The sequence below is a fragment of the Salvelinus fontinalis genome, chromosome 35 (assembly GCF_029448725.1).
Source record: "Salvelinus fontinalis isolate EN_2023a chromosome 35, ASM2944872v1, whole genome shotgun sequence".
Lineage (NCBI taxonomy): Eukaryota > Metazoa > Chordata > Actinopteri > Salmoniformes > Salmonidae > Salvelinus > Salvelinus fontinalis.
Genome location: NC_074699.1, coordinates 7,436,839 through 7,459,923, shown reverse-complemented (window position 1 = coordinate 7,459,923; position 23,085 = coordinate 7,436,839). Strand labels below are relative to the sequence as shown.

General features: G+C 41.1%; 1 protein-coding gene across 1 annotated transcript; it reads left to right on the top strand.

The window, feature by feature from the left end:
* Positions 1 to 3,132: 3,132 nt before the first annotated feature.
* Positions 3,133 to 22,328, top strand: fhl5 (four and a half LIM domains 5). The gene is made up of 6 exons (XM_055899154.1): positions 3,133 to 3,453; positions 3,619 to 3,790; positions 5,251 to 5,425; positions 9,194 to 9,363; positions 15,120 to 15,306; positions 20,994 to 22,328. Exons 2-6 carry the CDS (start codon positions 3,632 to 3,634, stop codon positions 21,143 to 21,145), a joined length of 843 nt encoding a protein of 280 aa, XP_055755129.1. The 5' UTR covers positions 3,133 to 3,453; positions 3,619 to 3,631; the 3' UTR covers positions 21,146 to 22,328.
* The last annotated feature ends 757 nt before the right edge of the window (positions 22,329 to 23,085 follow it).

Sequence of the window (23,085 nt, the reverse complement as noted above, 5' to 3'; positions counted from 1 at the left end):
CTACACAATCTACGCAACAGGACTAACTCTATATCAGACATACTCAGTGTTTGTTCACTGTTAGCTCATAAACTCCCTACTTTCTAAGAATATGGCACAGTTCGATTGAGTCTCTGCAGGCCCACAGTTCCCTCCATCTGATCAGGAGCCAAGGCACTGGCAATAGCCACTGAGAGGGCTTGGCAACCACTAACCACGGAGAGGGCTTGGCAACCACTAAGCACTTGGGGGCCGATTCTGACCCGAGTTAAGAGTGTGTAAATTCCCTTTTTATGAACTTTTCTCTCTATGCGTATTCTGACCTTGAATTTAAGCACGAGATTAAGGTGCTATTCACCGACTATTCGTTCGGGGTGGAGATCTATGAAATGAAGGTGTGGCGGAGAGAGATATGCAATATTCTGACATTGACTTAATTCCACCACCTTTACGTGCGAGGAAACTATGAATAAGGTTGAACGAACCGGACGTTTCCAAGTGGAAAAAGCATCTACTTTATATTTTGCCAATATAAATAACAGCATTCTCCATGCACTGTAATTTATAAATTGATAAGACCTTAAATTAGTAATCCGTTTGGAGAAGGGGATTGTAAATACACATAGCAATTGTTTTAGCTGATTTTTACATATGATCCCTGGAGACAAATTCAATTTCATTCTGTTTACCTTTCTTTCCTCGCTCATGTCTGTGTAGTTGTTCCTGAGGGTCACTAGCATTAGTGGATCATGTTAGGCTAACATTGTGCAATTATTTGGGAATGCCAATTTAAATCATTGTGGAACTCAGACCACACGTAGCAGGTTACACCTGGAGCGTGGCGAACAGTTCACGATGACTGGACTGGTGTCAAGAGTTCAAGAGGATTAGGGTATATTTATAGTACTATTGTTCAACTCTTATTGTACACAGTATACCGTATTTTGTGTGTAAAGGCTTTCCAAACCAGCTTTTTTTTAATGATTCATACATACTTTCCTAACCCTAAAATTTGCCTAAATGATTTACAAAATCTGCGATTTTTAAATGTATTTACGAGTTGGTGCTGAAACAGAGACTAATATATATTTAGATGGCGTTCTTTCATTGATCCCTATACTCTGAACCCGTTTTCTCGATGTAGAGTCTGTTGACAAAATTCTAATTAAAGGTACACTGTATCTATAGGGACGGCTTAATTAAGATAAATGTACTGAAAACCCTATTAAATTAAAACTCCACAAGAAAATATGCTGGCCAGCAATTGGGAAGGTTTTCAGCAGCAAAATTAAATGTATTCAGGGCGCGTAAGGGAACCACGCCTGCAAAGCACGTTACGCACCCACATAAGGTAAGTCTAAATACCATCTACTTAGAAGTGCGTAGGAAGGCCCTCATAGGGAAGGCGTACATTTCTTAATTAAGTTGGAATCGGGCCCTTGGCGCCTCAGTCCCACTAAGCCATCTGCAACTGCTATGTGGTTATTAAGACATGGACATAGGCCACAAGTGTGTGCAGACACACGGCTGTGACATCCAAAGAACAACCAATATTAAATAGTGTGGTATCTTTGCAAATGTTCTAGAATGATTTGCAGTACCCACTTTTAACAAAGTACACCTTACACTCTCAGAAATAAAGGTTTAGATGTGTTCTTAAAGGTGTACAACCACTAGTCACTAGGGGGGTACCCTGTAAGGTCATCCTTTGTACCCCAGTTCATACCTCAAATAGTACCTTTCTTAGATAAAGTCCACAGGTACAAAGGCATGCTTTTAATATATAATTTGCCTTTATAGTGAACCACCACAGTGACAAAGCCATTTGTTTCTAATTCAGTAATTGACAACATCTTACCTCTACCATAAACCACTTAAACTGGTACCACTCTTCCAATCATGGGTGGCCAAAAAATATCTAACAGAAAGCCACACCTCCAATTTAATTTCCCTTTGTGCCTTGCCCTTTGGAGTGAATTGTAGAGTTACCTGTATTTTTTAAAGACAGAGACATGGTTGTTGAATTCGTTCATTTTCAGTCCTGTGGTCTTCACCAAGTGAGTTCCTGAGCATATAGATGATATCGCCATAGTCAATAACCGGAATGAATGTTGACTGAATTATTCGGTTTCTGCACTTTAAGGAAAGACTGTTCCTATTGAATAAGCCTATTTGAATTATTAACTCATCACCATGCTTTTTGAAAGATACACCACATGACCAAAAGTATGTGGACACTGCTCGTCGAACATCTCATTCCAAAATCATGGGCATTAATATGGTGTTGGTACTCCCTTTGCTGCTTTAAAGCCTCCACTCTTCTTTCCACTAGATGTTGGAACATTGCTGCTGGGACTTGCTTCCATTCAACCACAAGAGCTTTAGTGAGGTCTGGCACTGGGTGATTTGGTCTGATATACCACTGCTTTCAGCCAATCAGTATTCAGGGCTCGAACCACCCAGTTTATAAAGGGGTGGTTTGAGCCCTGAATGCTGATTGGCTGACAGCCGGGGTATATCAGACCTAATCGCCCACTGGTATGACAAAACATGACTTTTTATTGACCTTATTACTACGTTGGTAACCATTTTATAATAGCAATAAAGTACCTCAGGGGTTTGTGGTATTTAGCCAATATACCACTGCTAAAGGCTGTATCCAGGCACTCCACGTTGCGTTGTGCATAAGAACAGCCCTTAGCTGTGTTATATTGGCCATTTACCACACTCAATCATGCCTTATTGCTTAAAAAATGCACGCTCTAGAATGCCCTTCAAGCCAATCAGAAACGAGTATTCTACAGTGCCGTGGTGTAAACCCCACTATAAACTGGGTGATTTGAGCCCTGAATGCTGATTGGCTCCCAGCCGTGGTATATCAGACCGTATACCACGGGTATGACAAAATATTTATTTTTATTCCACTCATCTCGTTGGTGATCAGTTTTTTTTATTTAAACGGCAATGTAAACTAAGGATTCAATTAAGCAATAAGGCACCTCGGGGGTTTGTGGTATATGGCCAATACATGGCTAAGGGCAGTATCCAGGCACTTTGCGTTGCATCATGCATAAGAACAGCCCTTAGCCGTGATATATTGGCCATAAACCACATTCCCTCGGGACTCATTGCTTAATTTAATCCTCAGTTTTCATCGGCATTTTCAAAAACATGCAAACCATAAGATTAATATGAAACGTCTCATGTACCAACAGGCCTTCCCCATCCACAATATTCCCATTTATGACCACAACTTTTTAACCAACATAAATGTATGCCAATACGCTCAGCACAAACTCCCTTAAAAGGTGCAGAAGTGTGTAGTGGAACACGTATGTTCTCCTCAGAGATTACTAGTAATAAGAGGGCTAGTATTTATAGATGTGCCTTTCAATGATGTGCTCACTTAATCCTGGTTCATCCTCACTCTGCAGCCCTCAATTCAGTCTCTCCTCGGAAGCGACATCATCAGAGGTAAATACATGTTTTAAAGTCATCACTTAGAATTCAGACGACATTGAAATATATGGGGAAGGACATAGGTTGGATCCTGATTGCAGGAAGGAAGTGTTTTTCCTCAGGATACAAATAATATTTTGCTATTTTATTGCTGTTCATTTCTGTGTCTTTGACCTGCAGGTAAAGAGCAAGCATGTCTACAGAGCGGTTTGACTGCCATTACTGCAAGGAGTCCTTGTTGGGAAATAAATATGTCATGAAGGAGGATACTCAGTACTGCACTAAGTGCTATGAGAACTTGTTCTCCAATTGCTGTGAAGTGTGCTCTCTGCCTATTGGGTGCAACTGTAAGGTAAGAATTCTGTACTGACCCCACATAATGCATATTTTCACGTGTATAGAGTATGATACACTGAGTATAGAAAACATTAGGAAAACCGGCTCTTTCTATGAGATAGACTGACCAGGTGAATCTAGGTGAAAGATATGATCCCTTATTGATGTCACTTGTTAAATCCACTCCAATCAGTGTAGATGAAGGGTAGGATACAGATTAACTGACATGCCTAGTTAAATAAAGGTTAAATAAATAAAAATGAAGGATTTTAAAGACTTGAGACAATTGAGACATTGATTGTGTATGTGTGCCATTTAAAGGGTGAATGGGCAAGACAACATTTTGAAGTGCTTTTGAACAGGGTATGGTGGCAGGTGCTAGGCGCACCGGTTTGTGTGAAGAACTGCAACGATGCTGGGTTTTTCACGTTGAACAGTTTTCCATGTGCATCAAGAATGGGGGAGGTGGGGGGTGCAAGTCAATATTCGGAAGGTGTTCCTAATGTTTGGTATACTCAGTGTACATAAGCACGTCAGCTTATGTACACTGTTAGGTTTAAAGGGGCAGTGCAGTAAAAAAAAATGATTTTCTGCTTTTGTAATGATATTTCTACATCATGAGGTCAAAATAACACTGAGTCTAAGAGGTTTTTGAAGAAAATAAAAACACCTGGAATTTCAGCTTGTTCAGGTGGGATGGAGTTTTTGGCCCAGATCATGTCACAATCTGTTCTGGTTGTTCTGACCAATGACCAATCATCTTTTATTTGCATATGTATCCTCCTACTTTGAAGGGGTAAGGGGGTAGGCTCTTTAGAGCCTAGACGATCCTATCCGCCAATAAGGGCTATGTATGTAAATACGTAAATTTACATTTCTATCAACACAGCCACACGGTCAGACTGAGCGATTCAATAGCAAAAGGAGGCTCATGAAATAAACACAGAAATTAAAAACACTGCATTGGGGCTTTAAAGCCTTTCATAAGTGATGGTTTGAACCAGCAAAGTTGTGAAAAACATATTTCCAAGGTTTATATAGACATCTAATTAACTGAACTGCATCACTGTCTTAAAGCCACACTCCTTAAGTGCACATACCTTCAAACAAAGAATGGGCCACCAACAACAATTTGCATCCCATGCCATTTTGACATGAATTAGTGTTGTTCTCAAAGAATGACTTTCCATGGGAACAAAATGGCTTTAAAAAACATGCTTTTAATTAAGCTATATATAATTTCTTCAGAAATTGGCCAATGACAACAAAAACCAACGATACCAACAACCAAACTTTTTTTTGAGATGATGAGGTAAGACAGTTGATAAGGAAGACAGTAATTTCAGTAAGGTACTATTTATAAATCATAATCTTTCAAATTCTTCAATTGAATCATTTAAATTGCTGTGGCAATAATAACCAAAAATCCAATCAATCCATTACATGGTTAACACTGTCTGTATGTTTGTTTGATAGGATCTGTCCTATAAGGATTGCCACTGGCATGAGCAGTGCTTCAAGTGTGCCAAATGCAGCCGCCCTCTGGTAGAAAAGCCCTTTGCAGCTAAGGATGAACAACTTCTCTGCACAGAGTGTTACTCCCATGAGTACTCCTCCAAGTGTTCCACCTGCAAGAAAACCATCATTCCAGGTGCTGTACGACAACATTGATGATGATATTGATTATTCTAAAATATGTATTTTAGTTCACATTGTTCTTCCCTGAAAAATGCTTGATATGATATAGCAATGACTACCACTACTGCTCAGTCCCTATTGGTGGAGGTGTTCTATTTCTGCAGGCCTACTACTGTATGTGCAGTACAGTGGCGGTCGGTGCCATTGAAGATTAGGAGGGATGATTACATTTTTTTATGAGCATGGCCTCATTTCTCATTTCTCCCAGTCCCTGCCGCTGAAAAACATCTCCACAGCATGATGCTGCCCCCACCATGCTTCACCGTAGGAATGGTGCCAAGTTTCCTCCAGACGTGACGCTTGGCATTCAGGCCAAAGAGTTAAATCTTGGTTTTATCAGACCAGATAATCTTGTTTCTCATGGTCTGAGAGTCGTTAGGTGCCTTTTGGCAAACCAAGTGGGTTGTCGTGCCTTTTACTGAGGAGTGGCTTCTGTCTGGCCACTACCATAAAGGCCTAATTGCTGGAGTGCTACAGAGGAAGGTTTTCCAATCTCCACAGAAGAACTAGAGCTCTGTCAGAGTGACCATCGGGTTCTTGGTCACCTCCTTGATTAACCAGTTTGACCGGGCAGCCAGCTCTAGGAAGAGTCTTGGTGGTTCCAAACTTCTTCCATTTAAGAATGATGAAATTAACTTTGTTCTTGGGGACCATCAATACCTGCAGTAAGTTTTTCGTACCCTTCCCCAGATCTGTGCTTAGACACAATCCTGTCTCGTCGCTCTACTGACAATTCCTTCGACTTCATGGCTTGGTTTTTGCTCTGACATGCACTGTCAACTGTGGGACCTTATAGACAGGTGTGTGCCTTTCCAAATCATGTCCAATCAATTGAATTGACCACAGGTGGACTCCAATCAAGTTGTAGAAACATCTGAAGGATGATCAGTGAAAACAGGATGCACCTGAGCTCAATTTCGAGTATCATAGCAAAGGATCTGAATACTTATGTAAATAAGGTGTTTCTGTCTTTGTTCATAATACATTTGCAAAAGTCTGTACAAACCTGTTTTGACTTTGTCATTTTGGGGTATTCTGTGTAGATTGCTGAGAAAAATGTTTTATGTAATCCATTTTCGAATGAGGCTGTAACGTAACAAAATGTGGAAAAAGTCAAGGGGTCTTAATACTTTCCGAAGGCACTATATTAACATTAGCTCTGTGTACATCCAAAGGCCAACCGTACTGCCTTGTTCTGAGCCAATTGCATTTTTCCAGCATTTTTCCAACATCCTTCTTTGTGGCACTTGACCACACGACTGAACAGTAGTCCAGGTGCGACAAAACTAGGGCCTGTAGGACCTGTCTTGTTGATAGTGCTGTTAAGAAGGTGGAGCAGTGTTTTATTATGGACAGACTCCCCATCTTAGCTACTGTTGTATCAATATGTTTTGACCATGATAGTTTAATATCCAGGGTTACTCAAAATAGTTTAGTCACCTCAACTTGCTCAATTTCCACATGATTTATTACAAGATTTAGTTGAGGTTTAGGAAAGATTTTGGAATGATTTGCCCTGAATACAATGCTTTTAGTTTTTGAAATATTTAGGACTAACCTATTCCTTGCTACCCATTCTGAACTAACTGCAGCTCTTTGTTGTGTTGCAATCACTTCCGTTGCTGTAGTAGCTGATGTGTATTGTGTTGAGTCATCAGCATACATAGACACTCTGGCTTTACTCAAAGTCAGTGCCATGTCGTTAGTAAAGATTGAAAAAAGTAAGTGGCCTAACCAGCTGCCTTGGGGAATTCCTGATTCTACCTGAATTATATTGGAGAGGCTTCCATTGAAGAACACCCTCTGTGTTCTGTTAGACATGTAACGCTTTATCCACAATATAGCAGGTGTAAAACCATAACACATATGTTTTTCCACCAGCAGACTGATCGATAATGTCAAAAACCGCACTGAAGTCTAACAAAACAGCCCCCACAATCTGTTGGATAGCCTTAAAGAAATACCATTCATCTCAGTTCAAAACTGTTTTTGAGTAGACTAAATTGCTAGCTGCATTAGCTGGCTAGGTAAGTGAAAGTGAAAAAAATACAACGAAATATAGGTAGCTCTCTCTCTCTCTACTTCTCCTTAATTTTTGAAGAAATTAATTTGTTCAAAAGTGTTAAACTATTGTCTTTCTTTCTCTTTGAGTCAACTACTTACGCACTGCATTGCTAGCTAGCTGTAGCTTTCACTACCAGATTGCTGTGCTTTGATTGATTGGACAACATACAGTATGAGTCAAAAGTTTGGACACAGCTACTCATTCAAGGGTTTTTATTTATTTGTACTATTTTCTACATTGTAGAATAATAGTGAAGACATCAAAACTATGAAATAACACATATGGAATCATGTAGTAACCCAACAAGTGTTAAACAAATATAAATCTATTTTAGATTTTAGATTTGTCAAAGTAGCCACCCTTTGCCTTTATGACAGCTTTGCACACTTTTGGCAATCTCTCAATCAGCTTCACCTGGAATGCTTTTCCAACAGTCTTGAAAGAGTTCCCACATATGCTGAGCCCTTGTTGGCTGCTTTTCCTTCTCTCTGCGGTCCAACTCATCCCAAGTCATCTCAATTGGGTTGAGGTCGGGTGATTGTGCAGGCCAGGTCATCTGATGCAGCCCTCCATCACTCTCCTTCTTGGTCAAATAGTCCTCACACAGCCTGTGGGTGTGTTGGTTCACTGTCCTGTTGAAAAACAAATGATAGTCCCACTAAGCGCAAACCAGATGGGATGGCATTTCGCTGCAGAATGCTGTGGTAGCCATGCTGGTTAAGTGCACCTTGAATTCAAAATAAATCACTGACAGTGTCACCAGCAAAGCACTGCCACACCATAACATCCTCCTCCTCCATGCTTTACGGTGGGAACCACACATGTGGAGAACATCCGTTCACCTACTCTGCGTCTTAAAAATGATACGGCGGTTGGAATCAAAAATCTCAAATTTGGACTCATAGACCAAAGGACAGATTTCCACCGGTCTAATGTCCATTGCTCGTATTTCTTGGCCCAAACAAGACTCTTGACTTGACTTGATGTCCTTTGAGTTTTATCAGCAATTCAACCATGAAGTCCTGATTCCCGCAGTCTCCTGAGAGACAGTTGATGTTGAGATGTGTCTGTTACTTGAACTCTGTAAAGCACTTATTTGGGCTGCAATGATCACTTTTTTGGTTAATACATGATTCCATATGTGTTATTTCATCGTGTTGATGTCTTCACTATTATTCTACAATGTAGAAAATACGAAAAACTCTTGAATGAGTAGGTGTTTCCAAACTTTTGACTGGTAATGTATGTCAGTTCATGCTGCAAGAGTTCTGATAGGTTGGAGGATGTTCTCTGGAAGTCGTCATAATTACTGTGTAAGTCAGTAATTATGGTTGAGAACCATAAGCCTCCTAGGTTTTGTATTGAAGGTATTATATCCAGAGGAGAATGTAAAATAGCTGTCCTCCGGCTACACCATGGTGCTACCCTACAGAGTGCTGTTGAGGCTACTGTAGACCTTCATTGAAAATCAAGTGTTTTTATCAGTTATTTGGTGACGTTAATATATTGAATATAGTTTTATCTGAAAATAATATTTTATGAAATTCATTCAGTAGGATGGTCATCTCCTTCCTTTTCCGAGGAGCCTCCACTGGTGCAGTAGGTTTATGTGTCTTGTTTCCATGTGCTGACTAAGCTGTCCTTCGCCTGTGCTAGGTTCCCGCAAAATGGAGTACAAGGGGAACAGCTGGCATGAGACCTGCTTCCTGTGCCACCGCTGCCAGCAGCCAATAGGAACCAAGTCCTTCATCCCCAAAGACAACGGCTACTTCTGCGTGTCCTGTTTTGAGAAGCAATTTGCCTATCAGTGCTGTGCCTGTAAAAAAGTAAGAATCTTACAGTCTCATGGTTTGGACTGTATGTTAAATAGTGACGGTTCTTTTACAGGTTTATATTTACACCATGACAGAATATGTTAGGATGTAGACATAAGCAGCACTCTAGAAGAATGTGTAATTGCATGTGTCGTGTATGTCAAGACTCAACTCAATTTGTTTTCCAGTAGTTCAGATTTAGAGCTCCAAAATGATATATAATACATTGTGATTGGAGTAAGCATGATACAGTTATGCTGTTTTAAAAGTTAATAAAAGTGTTATCTCACTTAGAAGACAAGTAGGAGAAAAATGCCCTTGAAAGATTTTGTTCAGTGCTAGAGACCCACACATCAGCATGGTTAACCCCTTCATTATCTCAGCCAATCATGGTTAGCCAGGAAGGATCCTGTGATATGGAATAGGTTAGGTCATTTAGACAGCACACTACCACTACCACACTCCATTCCCCCAGGGTGCTGTAGCACTAGGGCCCCTAAACCTAACGAGTGCAGCAAAATCAGTAGGCTAGTTATTGGTTTTGTAACATGTGTGGGCTCGTCCGGGATAAATGTTAAAGTTGCACTATTCAGAAATCGCTCCGCCATTTCCAGGTTGCTAAAACTCTAATAGTTCACCTAATTTCAGATTATGTGACAATATTATATAGTATAGTATATCATTATTCCATCTAAACTGCTGTGAAATATATTTTCCTGGACCAAAAATATTGTTATTTCAGCTGTTTGAGGCTGGTGTACAAAACCGAAAGTAAAAGACGCAAAACAAAACTGATGAACGGGAAACATAGAAATAGTGTACATAGAACAGATCTACTGCTTCTTAGACATGCTTTCAAGTAGAATGATAGATCTATAACTCAAATTTCTATGTGAATTCTTTCATGTAGCAAAAAACGTTACATATTTTCATTTTAACATTTGGGTGCTCAATTGGGTCAGATTACGTAATGGCGCCAGAGGGGAAGGCTGCCGTTTTACAGGCTCCTAATTAATTGTGCTAATCAACAAACACGGGGGCCCCTCAGGGGTACATGCCTAGTCCCCTCCTGTACTCCCTGTTCACCCACGACTGCGTGGCGAAGCACGATTCCAAAACCATCATTAAATTTGCTGATGACACACCAGCGGTAGGCCTGATCATCGACAACGATGAGACAACCTATAGGGAGGAGGGCAGAGACCTGGCAGGGTGGTGCCAGCACAACAACCTCTCCCTCAACGTGAGCAAGACAAAGGAGAAGATCTTGGACTGCAGGAAACAGAGGGCCGAACACGCTCCCATTCACATCGACTGGGCTGTAGTAGACCTGGTCGAGAGTTTCAAGTTCCTTGGCGTCCACATCACCAACAAACTATCATGGTCCAAACACACCAAGACAGTCGTGAAGAGGGCATGACAACACCTTTCCCACTCAGGAGACTGAAAAGATTTGTCATTGGTCCACAGATCCTCAAAAAGTTCTACAGCTGCACCATCGAGAGCATCCTGACTGGTTGCATCTCCGCCTGCTATGGCAACTGCTCGGTGCTACAGAGGGCGCTACAGAGGGTAGTGTGTACAGCGCAGTATATCACTGGGGCCAATCTTCCTGCCATCTAGGACCTATGTACTATGCAATGTCAGAGAAAGGCCCCAGAAATTGTCAAAGACCCAAGTCATAGACTGTACTCTCTGCTACTGCATGGTAAGCGGTACCGGAGCTTCAATCCAGGCTGTATCACAACCGGCTGTGATTGGGAGTCGCATAGGGCGGCGCACAATTGGCCCAGCATCATCCGGGTTTGGCCGGTTTAGACCATCATTGTAAATACGAATTTGTTCTTAAATGCCTTGCCTAGTTAAATAAAGGTTACATAAAAAAGGCTCCTTAAAAGCTTCTACCCCTAAGCCATAAGACTGCTGAAAAATTAATCAGATGGCCACACAGACTATTTGCACCCCCTCGCTATTTATTATCTGTGCATAGTCACTTCACCCCTACCTACATGTACAAATTACTTTGACTAACCTGTACCCCCGCACATTGACTCAGTACCAGTACCCCCTGTATATAGCCTCATTATTGTTATTTTATTGTGTCATTAATGTAATTTTTTTTACTTTAGTAAATGTAGTAAATATGTTCTTAACTCTTTTTCTTAAAACTGCATTGTTGGTTATTAAGGGCTTGTAAGTAAGCATTTCATCCACTGAATTCAGCGCATGTGAGATTTTTGATTTGATCTTAGCAGTCTGGGTGGTTTTAAACTTGGTATGGTTTGGTAGACTCATTTTTATTTGCTAGGTGAGGTTTGCAGTAGCGCCAGCCTGAGTTTCGGTTTGCAGGTTATCAAGATAGAATATGCTTTTTTGGTCAACAGAAATGTTTGGTGTGGACTCGCCCGCGAAGGTAGTCAAATGTCAGCAGTTGGTAGTTGTTAGCTACTGTAGGGCAGATGAGATGTTTTACTCGTGGGCCAGAACATTTTGTGTTGACTGTTTTACAGGATTAGATGTACCAGTTTGGAGTCTGGAGAACTCTGTGGCAGATGCATTTGCGTTAGCGCTAGACTAGTGGCTAACTGTTGCTATGGTTTATAGCTTTGGTGAATTTTTTGTGATAGTGCTGGGCTAGTGGCTAACTGTAGCTTTTGTGCATGGTTTTTGCCTGGTTGGAGTGGTTATCTTTGGGGCTTGGAACATGTGCATGTATTGGTTGGTTAGCAGCGAGCTGTAGTAGTGGCTAATTGTGATTTTTGTCAGTCGGTTCAATAGGTTCTGTTTAGCGTATTGATTTTGATTACGGGGTGTTTGAGCCAGAAGGGATTGGCGCATATATAGAGGATAGTGGTTTTTTTTTCAAGAGAGGGATCAGTTATGTCAGGTGACAAAAATGCCAGAGGTTGAAATAGAAGAGGAATTGAGCAAGTTAGAGGTGACAGTGCTGTTACGGGAGATGTAGAGTGAGTGCTTGCCGAGGCTTCTGATGGACAGCAGTCAGGAGGAAGAATGTTGGAAATAGCTAGGCTAGAACAGGAGATAGCACTGTTGAAAAAGCAGATGAGTAGGGATGAATAGAGGGGAGAAAGTGTGTGTTACCTGCCAGTCAGTCTTGTTGCTAAACCAGTTTCCTCCAGTGATCAGAGTGGAGCTAGTGTCCACAAGTGATCAGGGTTTGTGTAACCTCAGTGAAAAGTCAGGTGTGTCAAGGGGCCGAGTCTCTCAAGGAGAGTTTTGAGGAATCCCCAGTTTGAAGTTACTTATGTTCAGAAGAGTGCTGATGGCAAATCCGACAGGGAAGAGATGATTTGTATGGGGAATTGGAGGAAATATTCTTTGCAAAACTAGACAGTGGTTACCCAGAACTATTTCTCCCTAGAAAGGAAGGTGAGTCTTTTGTGTCTCTAGCTGAGAACTTCTTGGCAGAGATATGTGATGTAGTGTACCCTATACAGGTTGAGGACAAGGTTGATTCATGTGTCAATTTAGGGGGTACGTTCTTGGCCAAAGTAGGGTAGGTTGTGGTTCGTCAGCAGGCTGATCATGAGGTTGTTTGTGTGTTACTTTAGCTGACACGTTTTTCTCTGAGCTATGGAAGGGAGGAGAGCCTTCTCAGTCAGGTTGTAAGGTTAGTGAGAATTCGCTGGAAGACCCGGTCTAGGTTTTGCAGGGTGACGCGGCTGTGTGTTGTGATGAGAATCAGGAGCGTGAAGAATTGAGTTTGGTGGAAAAGTCAGATCCACCAGTGTGCTCACTTTCAGTTGGTTTTTCGTTAAGTTTTCATACATTTTCTTCACAATACAACAAACATAGGCTCCTTCTCTTCAAAACAACCTAGGGTATTTGGTTTGTTTGTATGACATCAAAGCGGTATTTATTATAATCCTCAACGTCTCCTTTTTCAAAATACATCAAGTGCTCTTAATTTAAAAGCATTTCCCTCCCTGAGATAACAAAACATTTTCAAAAGTTGTCCAATTAGCAGGACGGATAGGGCAACTTCTTATAGCGTGTGGTGATCCTGTTCAGAACGGCTGTCAGTCAAAACCCATACAGAGCTATGAAGTGGAGACCCTGACCTCTGACGTAATGTATAGCATGTTACTGTACAGCGACTGCGTTCCAATTTAGGCCGTTTTCAGTGTTCAAATCTGCCATTTTCAACCCGTATACGGGTACGAGTGTAAAGTGTTAAGGAAGTTTATGGAAAAGAAACAGAAAAAAAGTATACAATTTTCGTAAGGAAAATAGATATTGGTGACTATGTGAGGTCTTTTCTTTTCTTATTGGGGAAGGTGTTATGGAATAGGTTAGGTCATTTAGAGAGCACACTACAGCTCACTACCACTACCACACTCCATTTCCCCAGGGGGCAGTAGCACCCAGGTCCACGTGCTGTGCTGGCACCAGCTGGCAAGCTGTTATGCTGCTCATTTGGTTGTTGGCCATGAGGCTTTTTGTTAATGTTTGAATCTTTAGTTTGGGCATGCCTTTTTGTAGATTTTCTTTTTGTATATATTTGTTTCAAAATCAGTAGGCTCGTTATTGGTTTCATAACGCCTGAATTTAATATTTGTATTCCTATTTACGGATCCCATACCAGTTTGTAATTAGGGCACATGGAGGTTCACCTGTTCAATAAGGCCTATCATACGACGGTGGTAGGCCTGATTACCGGCCACGATGAGTCAGTGACCTGACAATGTGGTGCTGGAGCAATAACCTCTCCCTCAATGTCAGCAAGACCAAGGAGCTGGTTGTGGACTACAGGAAACGGGGCATGCCCCCATCCACATCAAAAGGAGGGGGTCAGCGGAGCAGATAGACAGCTTCAAGTTCCTCTGTCCAAATCACTAAAGACTTAAAATGGTCCAAACATACACGCACAGTCGTGAAGAAGGCCTCTTCCCCCTCAGGAGGTTGAAAAAGTTTGGCGTGGTCCCTCAAACCTGAAAAGGTTCTACAGGTTCTACTGTGCCATTGAGAGCATATTGATTGGCTGCATCACTGCTTGGTATGGCAATAGCACCGCCCTTGATCACATGGCACTACAGAGGGTTGTGAGGACAGCCCAGTACATTACTGGGGCCGAGCTCCCTGCCATCCAGGACATCTATATCAGGAAGAAGGCCTGGAAAATTGTCAAAGGCCCCAACCACCCAAGCCATAGACTATTTTCTTCGCTGCCACATGGCAAGATGTACCGGTGCATCAAGTCTGACACCAACATGCTTTTGAACAGCTTCTATCCCCAAGCAATATGACTGATAAATTATTAACATAATAGCTACACGGACCGAGTTTACCCTGTATCTTTATTTACCTTTCATTTCAGGATTTGCACTGTCTCTATGCACACTCCAACACACTCAAAAACAATCACGCCATAATTTTCTCACTCACACATAATATGCACATACATTTATACTGACTCTACACACCCACACACCCACTCACAAGCAAGCTGCTACTACTCTGTTTGTCTTATATCCTGTCGCCTAGTCACCTCACCCCTATACATATCTACCTCCATCACTCCAGTATCCATGCAAATGTAAATATGGTATTGGAACAGACTTTTTAAATATTTCCTGTATATAGTATGCTGACTTAGTTTGTGTATTTCATATTTCTTATTCTTTTCTTTTTTTTCCTTTCTAGTAATACATTGTTATTGATTATTGCATTGTTTAACTCTACTTGTGCATGTGCCATAACTTGAGACTAGAACTTGTGTCATCCGCCTGTGTGTATATCTCCTGAAGGCCATCACGACCGGTGGGGTGACCTACAACGACAAACCCTGGCACCGTGAGTGTTTCCTGTGCATCGGCTGTAAGAAGCAGCTATCAGGACAGCGTTTCACCTCCAGAGAGAACTACCCCTACTGCCTGGACTGCTTTAGCAACCTCTATGCCAAGAAGTGTGTGGGTTGCACCAAACCCATCACCAGTGAGTCACTCTACGAATATTGTCATTCATTTTCTCACCCTTCAGGCTCCGTTTTCCTATTCATATTCTCTATTTATGCCATGCAATCACACATCACCTGTTGGTGTTTGTAACATCATATGTGGACACTTGTATGTGTGTCTGCAAGTGTTATTCTTCAAAGTATACTGTTTTCATACCGTAGGGGCTTTATTTTCTTCGGGCACTAAGGAGGCGGTTAAGAGCATTGGGCCAGTAACCGAATGTTCACTGGTTCGAATCCCTGAGCCGACAAGGTGAAAAATCTGTGGATGTGCCCTTGAGCAAGGCACGTGTGCCCTTAGGACTCACAAAAAGCAGGTCTTCGCGGTACCGCTGTTGATAATGTCATGGTATTTGAAACGAACTATTGGTTTCCTTCCTTCATTTGATGAAAAAACAACCATAGATCAACCTGGCTGGTTTTGCAGCATTGCACAGGTGCGTATTTTAATCCTGGCCATTTGCCAAGTAGCCTTTGAATTAAGGGGTTTTAAATGTTCTACTGAGATTGCTTTGAAATATGAGTTTTTTTGCCCTCATGCTTTTTCATTATTCACAATTCACATACGTGCAAACGTAATTTCGCTTGTTCAAGTACGCTATCCACCCCCAATTTCAGTGCCCCTCGTCTGATTACCAACACCCGTTCTGCCAGTCACATTCTGTTAAAGGTCCCAAAAGCACACACATCCCTGGGTCGCTCCTCTTTTCAGTTCGCTGCAGCTAGCGACTGGAACGAGCTGCAAAAAACACTCAAACTGGACAGTTTTATCTCAATCTCTTCATTCAAAGACTCAGTCATGGATAGTTACTGACAGTTGTCGCTGCTTCGCACAATGTATTGTTGTCGCTACCTTTTTGCCTTTTGTGCTGTTGTCTGTGCACAATAATGTTTGTATTTGTATTTTACATGTATTATGGATCCCCCAAGGCAGCAACTAATCTTCCTGGGGTCCAGCAAAGGCAGTTTATAAAATTTTAAAAACATTACAATACATTCAGATTTCACTACACACTGTGTGCCCTCAGGCCCCTACTCCACCACTATCACATATCTACAGTACTAAATCCAAGTGTATGTGTGTGTATAGTGCGTATGTTATCGTGTGTGTATGCATGTGTCTGTGCCTATGTTTGTGTTGCTTCACACTCCCCGCTATTCCATGTGTTAAAAAAAATATTTAAAAAATATAATTTTCCTGCTTGCATCAGTTACTTGATTTGGATTAGAGTTCCATGTAGTCATGGCTCTATGTTTTCACTGTGCGCCTCCCATAGTCTGTTCTGGACTTGGGGACTGTGAAGAGACCTCTTGTGGGGTATGCATCGGTGTCCGAGAGCTCGGTGCATTCAACATGTCAATACCTCTCATAAATACAAGTAGTGATGAAGTCAATCTCTGCTCCACTTTGAGCAAGGAGAGAGTGACATGCATGTTATTAATTAGCTTTCTGTGTACATCCAAGGGCTAGCCTAGCTGCCCTGTTCTGGGCCAATTGCAATTTTTCTAAGTGTTTTTTTGTGACAACTGACCATACGACTGAACAGTAGTCAAGGTGCGACAGAACTAGAGCCTGTAGGACCTGCCTTGTTGATAGTGTTGTTAAGAAGGCAAAGCATCGCTTTATTATGAACAAACTTATCCCCATCTTAGCTACTACTGTATCAATATGTTTTGACCATGACAGTTTACAATCTAGGGTTACTCCAAGCAGTTTAGTCATCTCAACTTGCTCTATTTCCACATGATTTGTTACAAGATTTAGTTGAGGTTTAGTGAATGTTTTATCCCAAATACAATGCTTTTAGTTTTAGAAATATTTAGGGCTAACTTATTCCTTGCCACCCACTCTGAAACTGACTGCAGCTCTTTGTTAAATGTTCAGTCGCTGTAGTAGCATCCGTATACATAGACACTCTGGCTTTACTCAAAGTCAGTGGGGGCCTAAATAGTTAACCTAGAAATTTCTGATTCTACCTGGATTATGTTTGAGAGGATTCCATTAAAGAAATGTTCTGTTAGACAAGTAACTTTTTATCCACATTATAGCAGGGGGTGTAAAGTCATAACACAAGTTTTTCCAGCAGCAGATCATGATCAATAATGTCAAAAGCTGCACTGAAGTCTAAGAAGACAACTCCCACAATCTTTTTATCATCAATTTCTCTCAGCTAATCATCAGTCATTTGTGTAAGTGCTGTGCTTGTTGAATGTCCTTTCCTATAAGCGTGCTGAAAGTCAGTCAATTTGTTTACTGTGAAATAGCATTGTATCTGGTCAAACACATTTTTCCCCCAGGGGTTTACTAAGGGCTGGTAACAGGCTGATTGGTCAGCTATTTGAGCCAGTAAAGAGGGCTTTACTATTCTTGGGTAGCGGAATGACTTTCTTCCCTCCAGGCCTGAGGGCACACACTTTCTAGTAGGCTTAAATGTAATATGTGGCAAATAGGAGTGGCAATATCGTCTGCTATTATCCTCAGTAATTTTCCATCCAGATTGTCAGACCCCAGTGGCTTGTCATTGTTGGCAGACAACAATATTGTTTTCACCTCTTCCACACTGACTTTACGGAATTCAAAAGTACAATTCTTGTCTTTCATAGTTTGGTCTGATATATTTGGATGTGTAGTGTCAGCGTTTGTTGCTGGTATGTCATCCTTAAGTTTGCTTATCTTGCCTTTGAAAAAGTAATTAAAGTAGTTGGCAATATCAGTGGGTTTTGTGTTGAATGAGCCATTTGATTCAATGAATGAAGGAGCCGAGTTGGCTTTTTTCCACAAAATTTCATTTAAGGTGCCCCAAAGCTTTTTACTATCATTCTTTATATAACTGATCTTTGCTTCATAGTATAGTTTCTTTTTATTTAGCTTAGTCACATGATTTCTTAATTTGCAGTACTTTTGCCAATCAATTGGGCTGCCAGACTTATTATGTCAAGCGCAGCTTCTGTCAAGCGCAGCTTCTGGTTGCTCCTCATTACACACCACAGACCAGCAAACATTCTTTACAAGAGAGGTTTGTACCATGTTTTGTGCTGCTACCATGTTGTTCTGCTGCCATGTTGTTGCTACCATGTTGTCATGTTGTGTTGCAATCCATGTTGTGTTGTCTCTCTTTATGTAGTGATGTGGTGTCTGCCTTGTCATGATGTGTGTTGTCCTATTTTTTTAATTTTTTTTAGCCCCTGTCCCAGCAAGAGGCCTTTTGCCTTTTGGTAGGCCGTCATTGTGAACTGTCTTGCCTAGTTAAATAAAGGTAAAATAAAAATAAAACCAAAGACACATTCTTCCAGTATTTAGTGCTCCTATAATGCCATATCAACGGTTGATGTTTGTTTTTTTTGTTTTTTCTGCCTCACGCAGAGGCAACGATGCAATTGACAGGAGCCTAGTATGTTGTATAGACATGCAAATGTTATGTTTAAAGACATTTAGTCCTATGTGTGCACTGTGCCATAGAGAAAAAAGGGATTTAAGTTCCTGACCTCAACCTATTTAGAAACGTTGTCGTTTTAAATAACAGATGGCTTGCTTTGCGTTTTATTTCAAGCCCTCCATATGCTACCCTTTCCCTAGGCTACTAAGGCTGCTCCAACAGAAAGTTGTATTTTTTGTCCTGGCCTTGCAAAATATCCTATCCATAAACATTTTAAATGGTCAATTTGTCAAAACAAAAATGTGTTTAGCAGATGTTCAAATCCAATTTTATTTGTCACATACACATGGTTAGCAGATGCTAATGTGAGTGTAGCGAAATGCTTGTGCTTCTAGTTCTGACAGTGCAGTAATATCTAACAAGTAATCTAACAAATTCACAAAGACTACCTTCTGTTTTTGTTAATATTTTTTTAACTTTAGTTTGTTTGGTAAATATTTTCTTAACTCTTCTTGAACTGCACTGTTGGTTAAGGGCTTGTAAATAAGCATTTCACAGTAAGGTCTACACTTGTTGTATTCGGCGCATGTGACAAATAAAGTTGGTCACCTTCTGGATGATAGCGGGGTGAACAAGCAGTGGCTCGGGTGGTTGTTATCCTTGATGATCCTTTTGGCCTTCATGTGACATTGGGTGCTGTAGGTGTCCTAGAAGGCAGGTCGTTTTCCCCCGGGTGATGCGTTGGGCAGACCGCACCACCATCTGGAGAGCCCTGCTGTGGCGGGCGGTGCAGTTGCCATACCAAGCGGTGATACAGCCCGACAGGATGCTCTCGATTGTGCATCTGTAAAAGTGTGTGGGTTTTAGGTGCCAAGCCAAATTTCTTCAGCCTCCTGAGGTTGAACAGGCGATGTTGTGCCTTCACCACACTATCTGTGTGAGTGGACCATTTCAGTTTGTCAGTGATGTGTACGCTGAAGAACTTGAAGCTTTTTACCTTCTCCACTGCGGTCCCTTCGATTCAGTGCCTTGAATTGAAAATCTACGGCATATTCTAAAACACACACACATGCCTATCTGCATACTTAATTTTGTTTGTTCAAGCATCTATCGCCAAAGGCAGGTTGACATTTATTGGGATGAGTCTTGTCCTTGAGGCAGAACTGAGCAACTTCCGCTAAATGGACTAGCTGCAAATTCAATATTGGCTATATTGTAAAAATGTATGAAAACATTGTGGTTAACATTAGCGTTAAGGTTAGAGTTAGCTTTAAAATAAAATTGCATGACTTTGTAGCTGTGCCAGTTAGTGACCACTCAGCAGAGCTGTCTTCAGAGCAAGATTCATGACAAAAAACTTGAACATGCTTTCCAAAGAGCGCCTTTCACCAGGTTACCAAAGACACACTCTTTCAAACATATTGCAATTATTCGGTCCTATAATGCAGTATCAACAGTATGCCTAGGCTATATTTTGCTTATTGAGAACGTGCCCCACACATACAATAAAAAATATATATTTTAGGAGAAGTGCGATGTATAAAGACATGTAGGCAATTACAACAATGTTGACTGCCAAAACTCCAAACATATAGGCTATTGAGGAAACACTGGATGTTTTTTTTTTACTGCTGCTATTACTCGTTACTGTAGCCTATACTATTTGATAAACTGTATTATCAATCCATAAAGGACTAGGAAGATAATATTCCCTGCCCCTAGCTGACTTGGAATTGACGACAACACAGACTGTCAATAAGCTACAAAACTTGAGACAAACGCATGCAGTATTAAGACATGGAACACATTAACACCTTGTTTATTCATCAACCCAGCTCTTTCGCACCGTTGTCAGTTATTTCACTCATAATTACGGCTGTGAAAATTACAATAGCACTACAGCCAGCGCTTAGATTTACCATTGCTTTAGGTTTGTTAAAATAGAGCTCTAGGTGTGTTAACATGTGTCTGTGGAAGAATCTCAATTGCATACTCCTCACATCCTCTCCTCCTTATTTATTATTTATTTAAGTAGGTAAATCAGTTAAAAACAAATTCTTATTTACAATGACAGCCTAGGAACAGTGGGTTAATTGCCTTGTTCAGTGGCAGAACAACAGACTTTTACCTTGTCAGCTCGGGGATTCGATTTAGCAACCTTTCCGTTACTGGCCCAATGCTCTAACCACTAGGCTACCTACCGCTTTATGACAAGTTAAAGAGGCGATGAGAGGACGCGAGGAGTATGCAATTGAGATTCTACCCATATCTGCATCCTTGTGTGACAGGTCTGGCAGGAGCCAAGTACATCTCTTTTGAGGAGCGCCAGTGGCACAGCGAGTGTTTCACCTGTATGCAGTGCTCCGTGTCTCTAGTGGGCCGTGGCTTCCTCACCCAGCGTGACGACATCCTGTGCACCGACTGCGGCAGAGAGAAGTGACCTCACTGGGGAGATCGCAACCTTATGACCCTTTAACAATCCAGCACAGGTCACACCACACTCGAACCATACTACAGCATATTCTGAAACACCACACCAAAACCCTACCCAGCGAGAAGTGACCTCAGCAGATGGTCACTATATTGACCTTTATATCGTTCTATTGTTGTTTCAGTGTTGTGACGTTTGTGAGGAGAGGAGCCTGTAGCTTCCCCCTTCAAGAGTAGTAATAGAATCTTATGACATGTTAAATGTATGATTTACAGAATAACCTCACTTGTGATAATCTAAATGACAAAGGGATGTACTTGACACCAATTCCTTTGTCTGCACATGAGTCTTTGCTGTTTGCACGTTTTATGTTGTCATCATTATTCAAATCAAAGTAAGAGTAGTTTAGATTGCTAAATTGAGTGGTTCATTTTCTGTTCAAATCTAAATTCAGACCTTGATTTATGAATGCATCTGTGATGTTAAATGAATAGCACTGCTTTGCCTTAATGAATAAAAGTAGTGTGGTGTAATGTGTTTTATGTCTGTTGTACTGAACATGTGGAGGGCTGTTTCTGGTATGACCATCTTGAACCAGAGAAATGTGTAGCAATAACGCCATCCAGAGGATGTAACTAATTGTCAGGTCACATACAGCGCTTGCAGGAAAATAGACACCACATACATAGAAATGCATGTACATTGCACTATACTTGCAGGAAAATAGACACTGTACGTACATATCTAAAGTTATGTCATCTGGGGCTTATTTATATGGCTGAAACACCTTTCAGATAAACTTTCCATATTGGAGTAACACTTGCTTTTTTTCATATGGCCTGTTACATTTCTACAACATTCAGAATGTTGCGCCTTACTAAACATACCTCAGTTCATACGGTATATAATATGGTCACCTACTTTTTCCTGGACACGTTGTCCTCCTAGGCTGAGAAGAAGTGGTGTAAAATGCTGACAGACTTCCTTTCAGGACAATGTGTCCAGGAAATTGGACACATTGGACACATTGTCCTCCTAGGCTGAGAAGAAGTGGTGTAAAATGCTGACAGACTTCCTTTCAGGACAATGTGTCCAGGAAATTGTTCAGGAGTCTAATGGCTTGGGAGTCACAAACTACAGGGTTTCTAACACTCAGTGAAGGAAACTAACCACACGATCGAAATGGGGACAATTAATTAGAATAAATATTAATAGATATTCATCTAATCTGAATATATTTTTACATTTCATGATACGTTTGTATTATTGTCTGGTGTGACAACATTGTTAACACTTAACTTTTTTTGTTCAGTTGTAGATCATTGATTAAATACTTTTTGCTTTATTTTTTGTTTCAGGTATTCTAACTTTCCAGATATGGAGAAAAGCATCAGCACACACCAACACATACAGTAACAATTCGTTTGAAAGCCTTCACCTAAGTGTAAATCTATGTAAAACCTACCACCCCAAAAGACAAATTGTTCACACAGAAGCCCAATTCTGATATTTTTTCACAAATTGGTCTATTGATCAATCTGATCAGAAAAAGATCTGATGTGAAAATATCAAAAGTGATTGGTCAAAAGACAAAATATCAGAATTGGGCTGCCTGCCTAAACACAAAATCCGGTGCCGATTTTTATGAATTGTTCAGCAGTCTAATGGCTTGGGTGTAGAAAAGGTTTAGGATCCTTTTGGTCCTAGACTTGGCACTCTGGTACCGCTTGCCGTGCGGTAGCAGAGAAAACAGTCTATAACTTGGGTGACTGGAGTCTCTGACAATTTTTTGGGCTTCCCTCTGACACCGCCTGTTACATAGGTCCTGGATGGCAGGAAGCTTGGCCCCAATGATGTACTGGACCATTCACACTACCCTTTTTAGCACCTTAAGGACAGATGCCGAGCAGTTGCAATACCAGGCGGTGATGCAACCGGTCAGGATGCTC

Coding starts and splice junctions, on each gene's coding strand:
- fhl5 (XM_055899154.1), top strand. CDS start 3,632: ATGTCTACAGAGCGGTTTGACTGCCATTACTGCAAGGAGTCCTTGTTG. Junction 3,791..5,250: donor CTATTGGGTGCAACTGTAAG/GTAAGAATTCTG, acceptor TTTGTTTGATAG/GATCTGTCCTATAAGGATTG. Junction 15,307..20,993: donor TTGCACCAAACCCATCACCA/GTGAGTCACTCT, acceptor CTTGTGTGACAG/GTCTGGCAGGAGCCAAGTAC.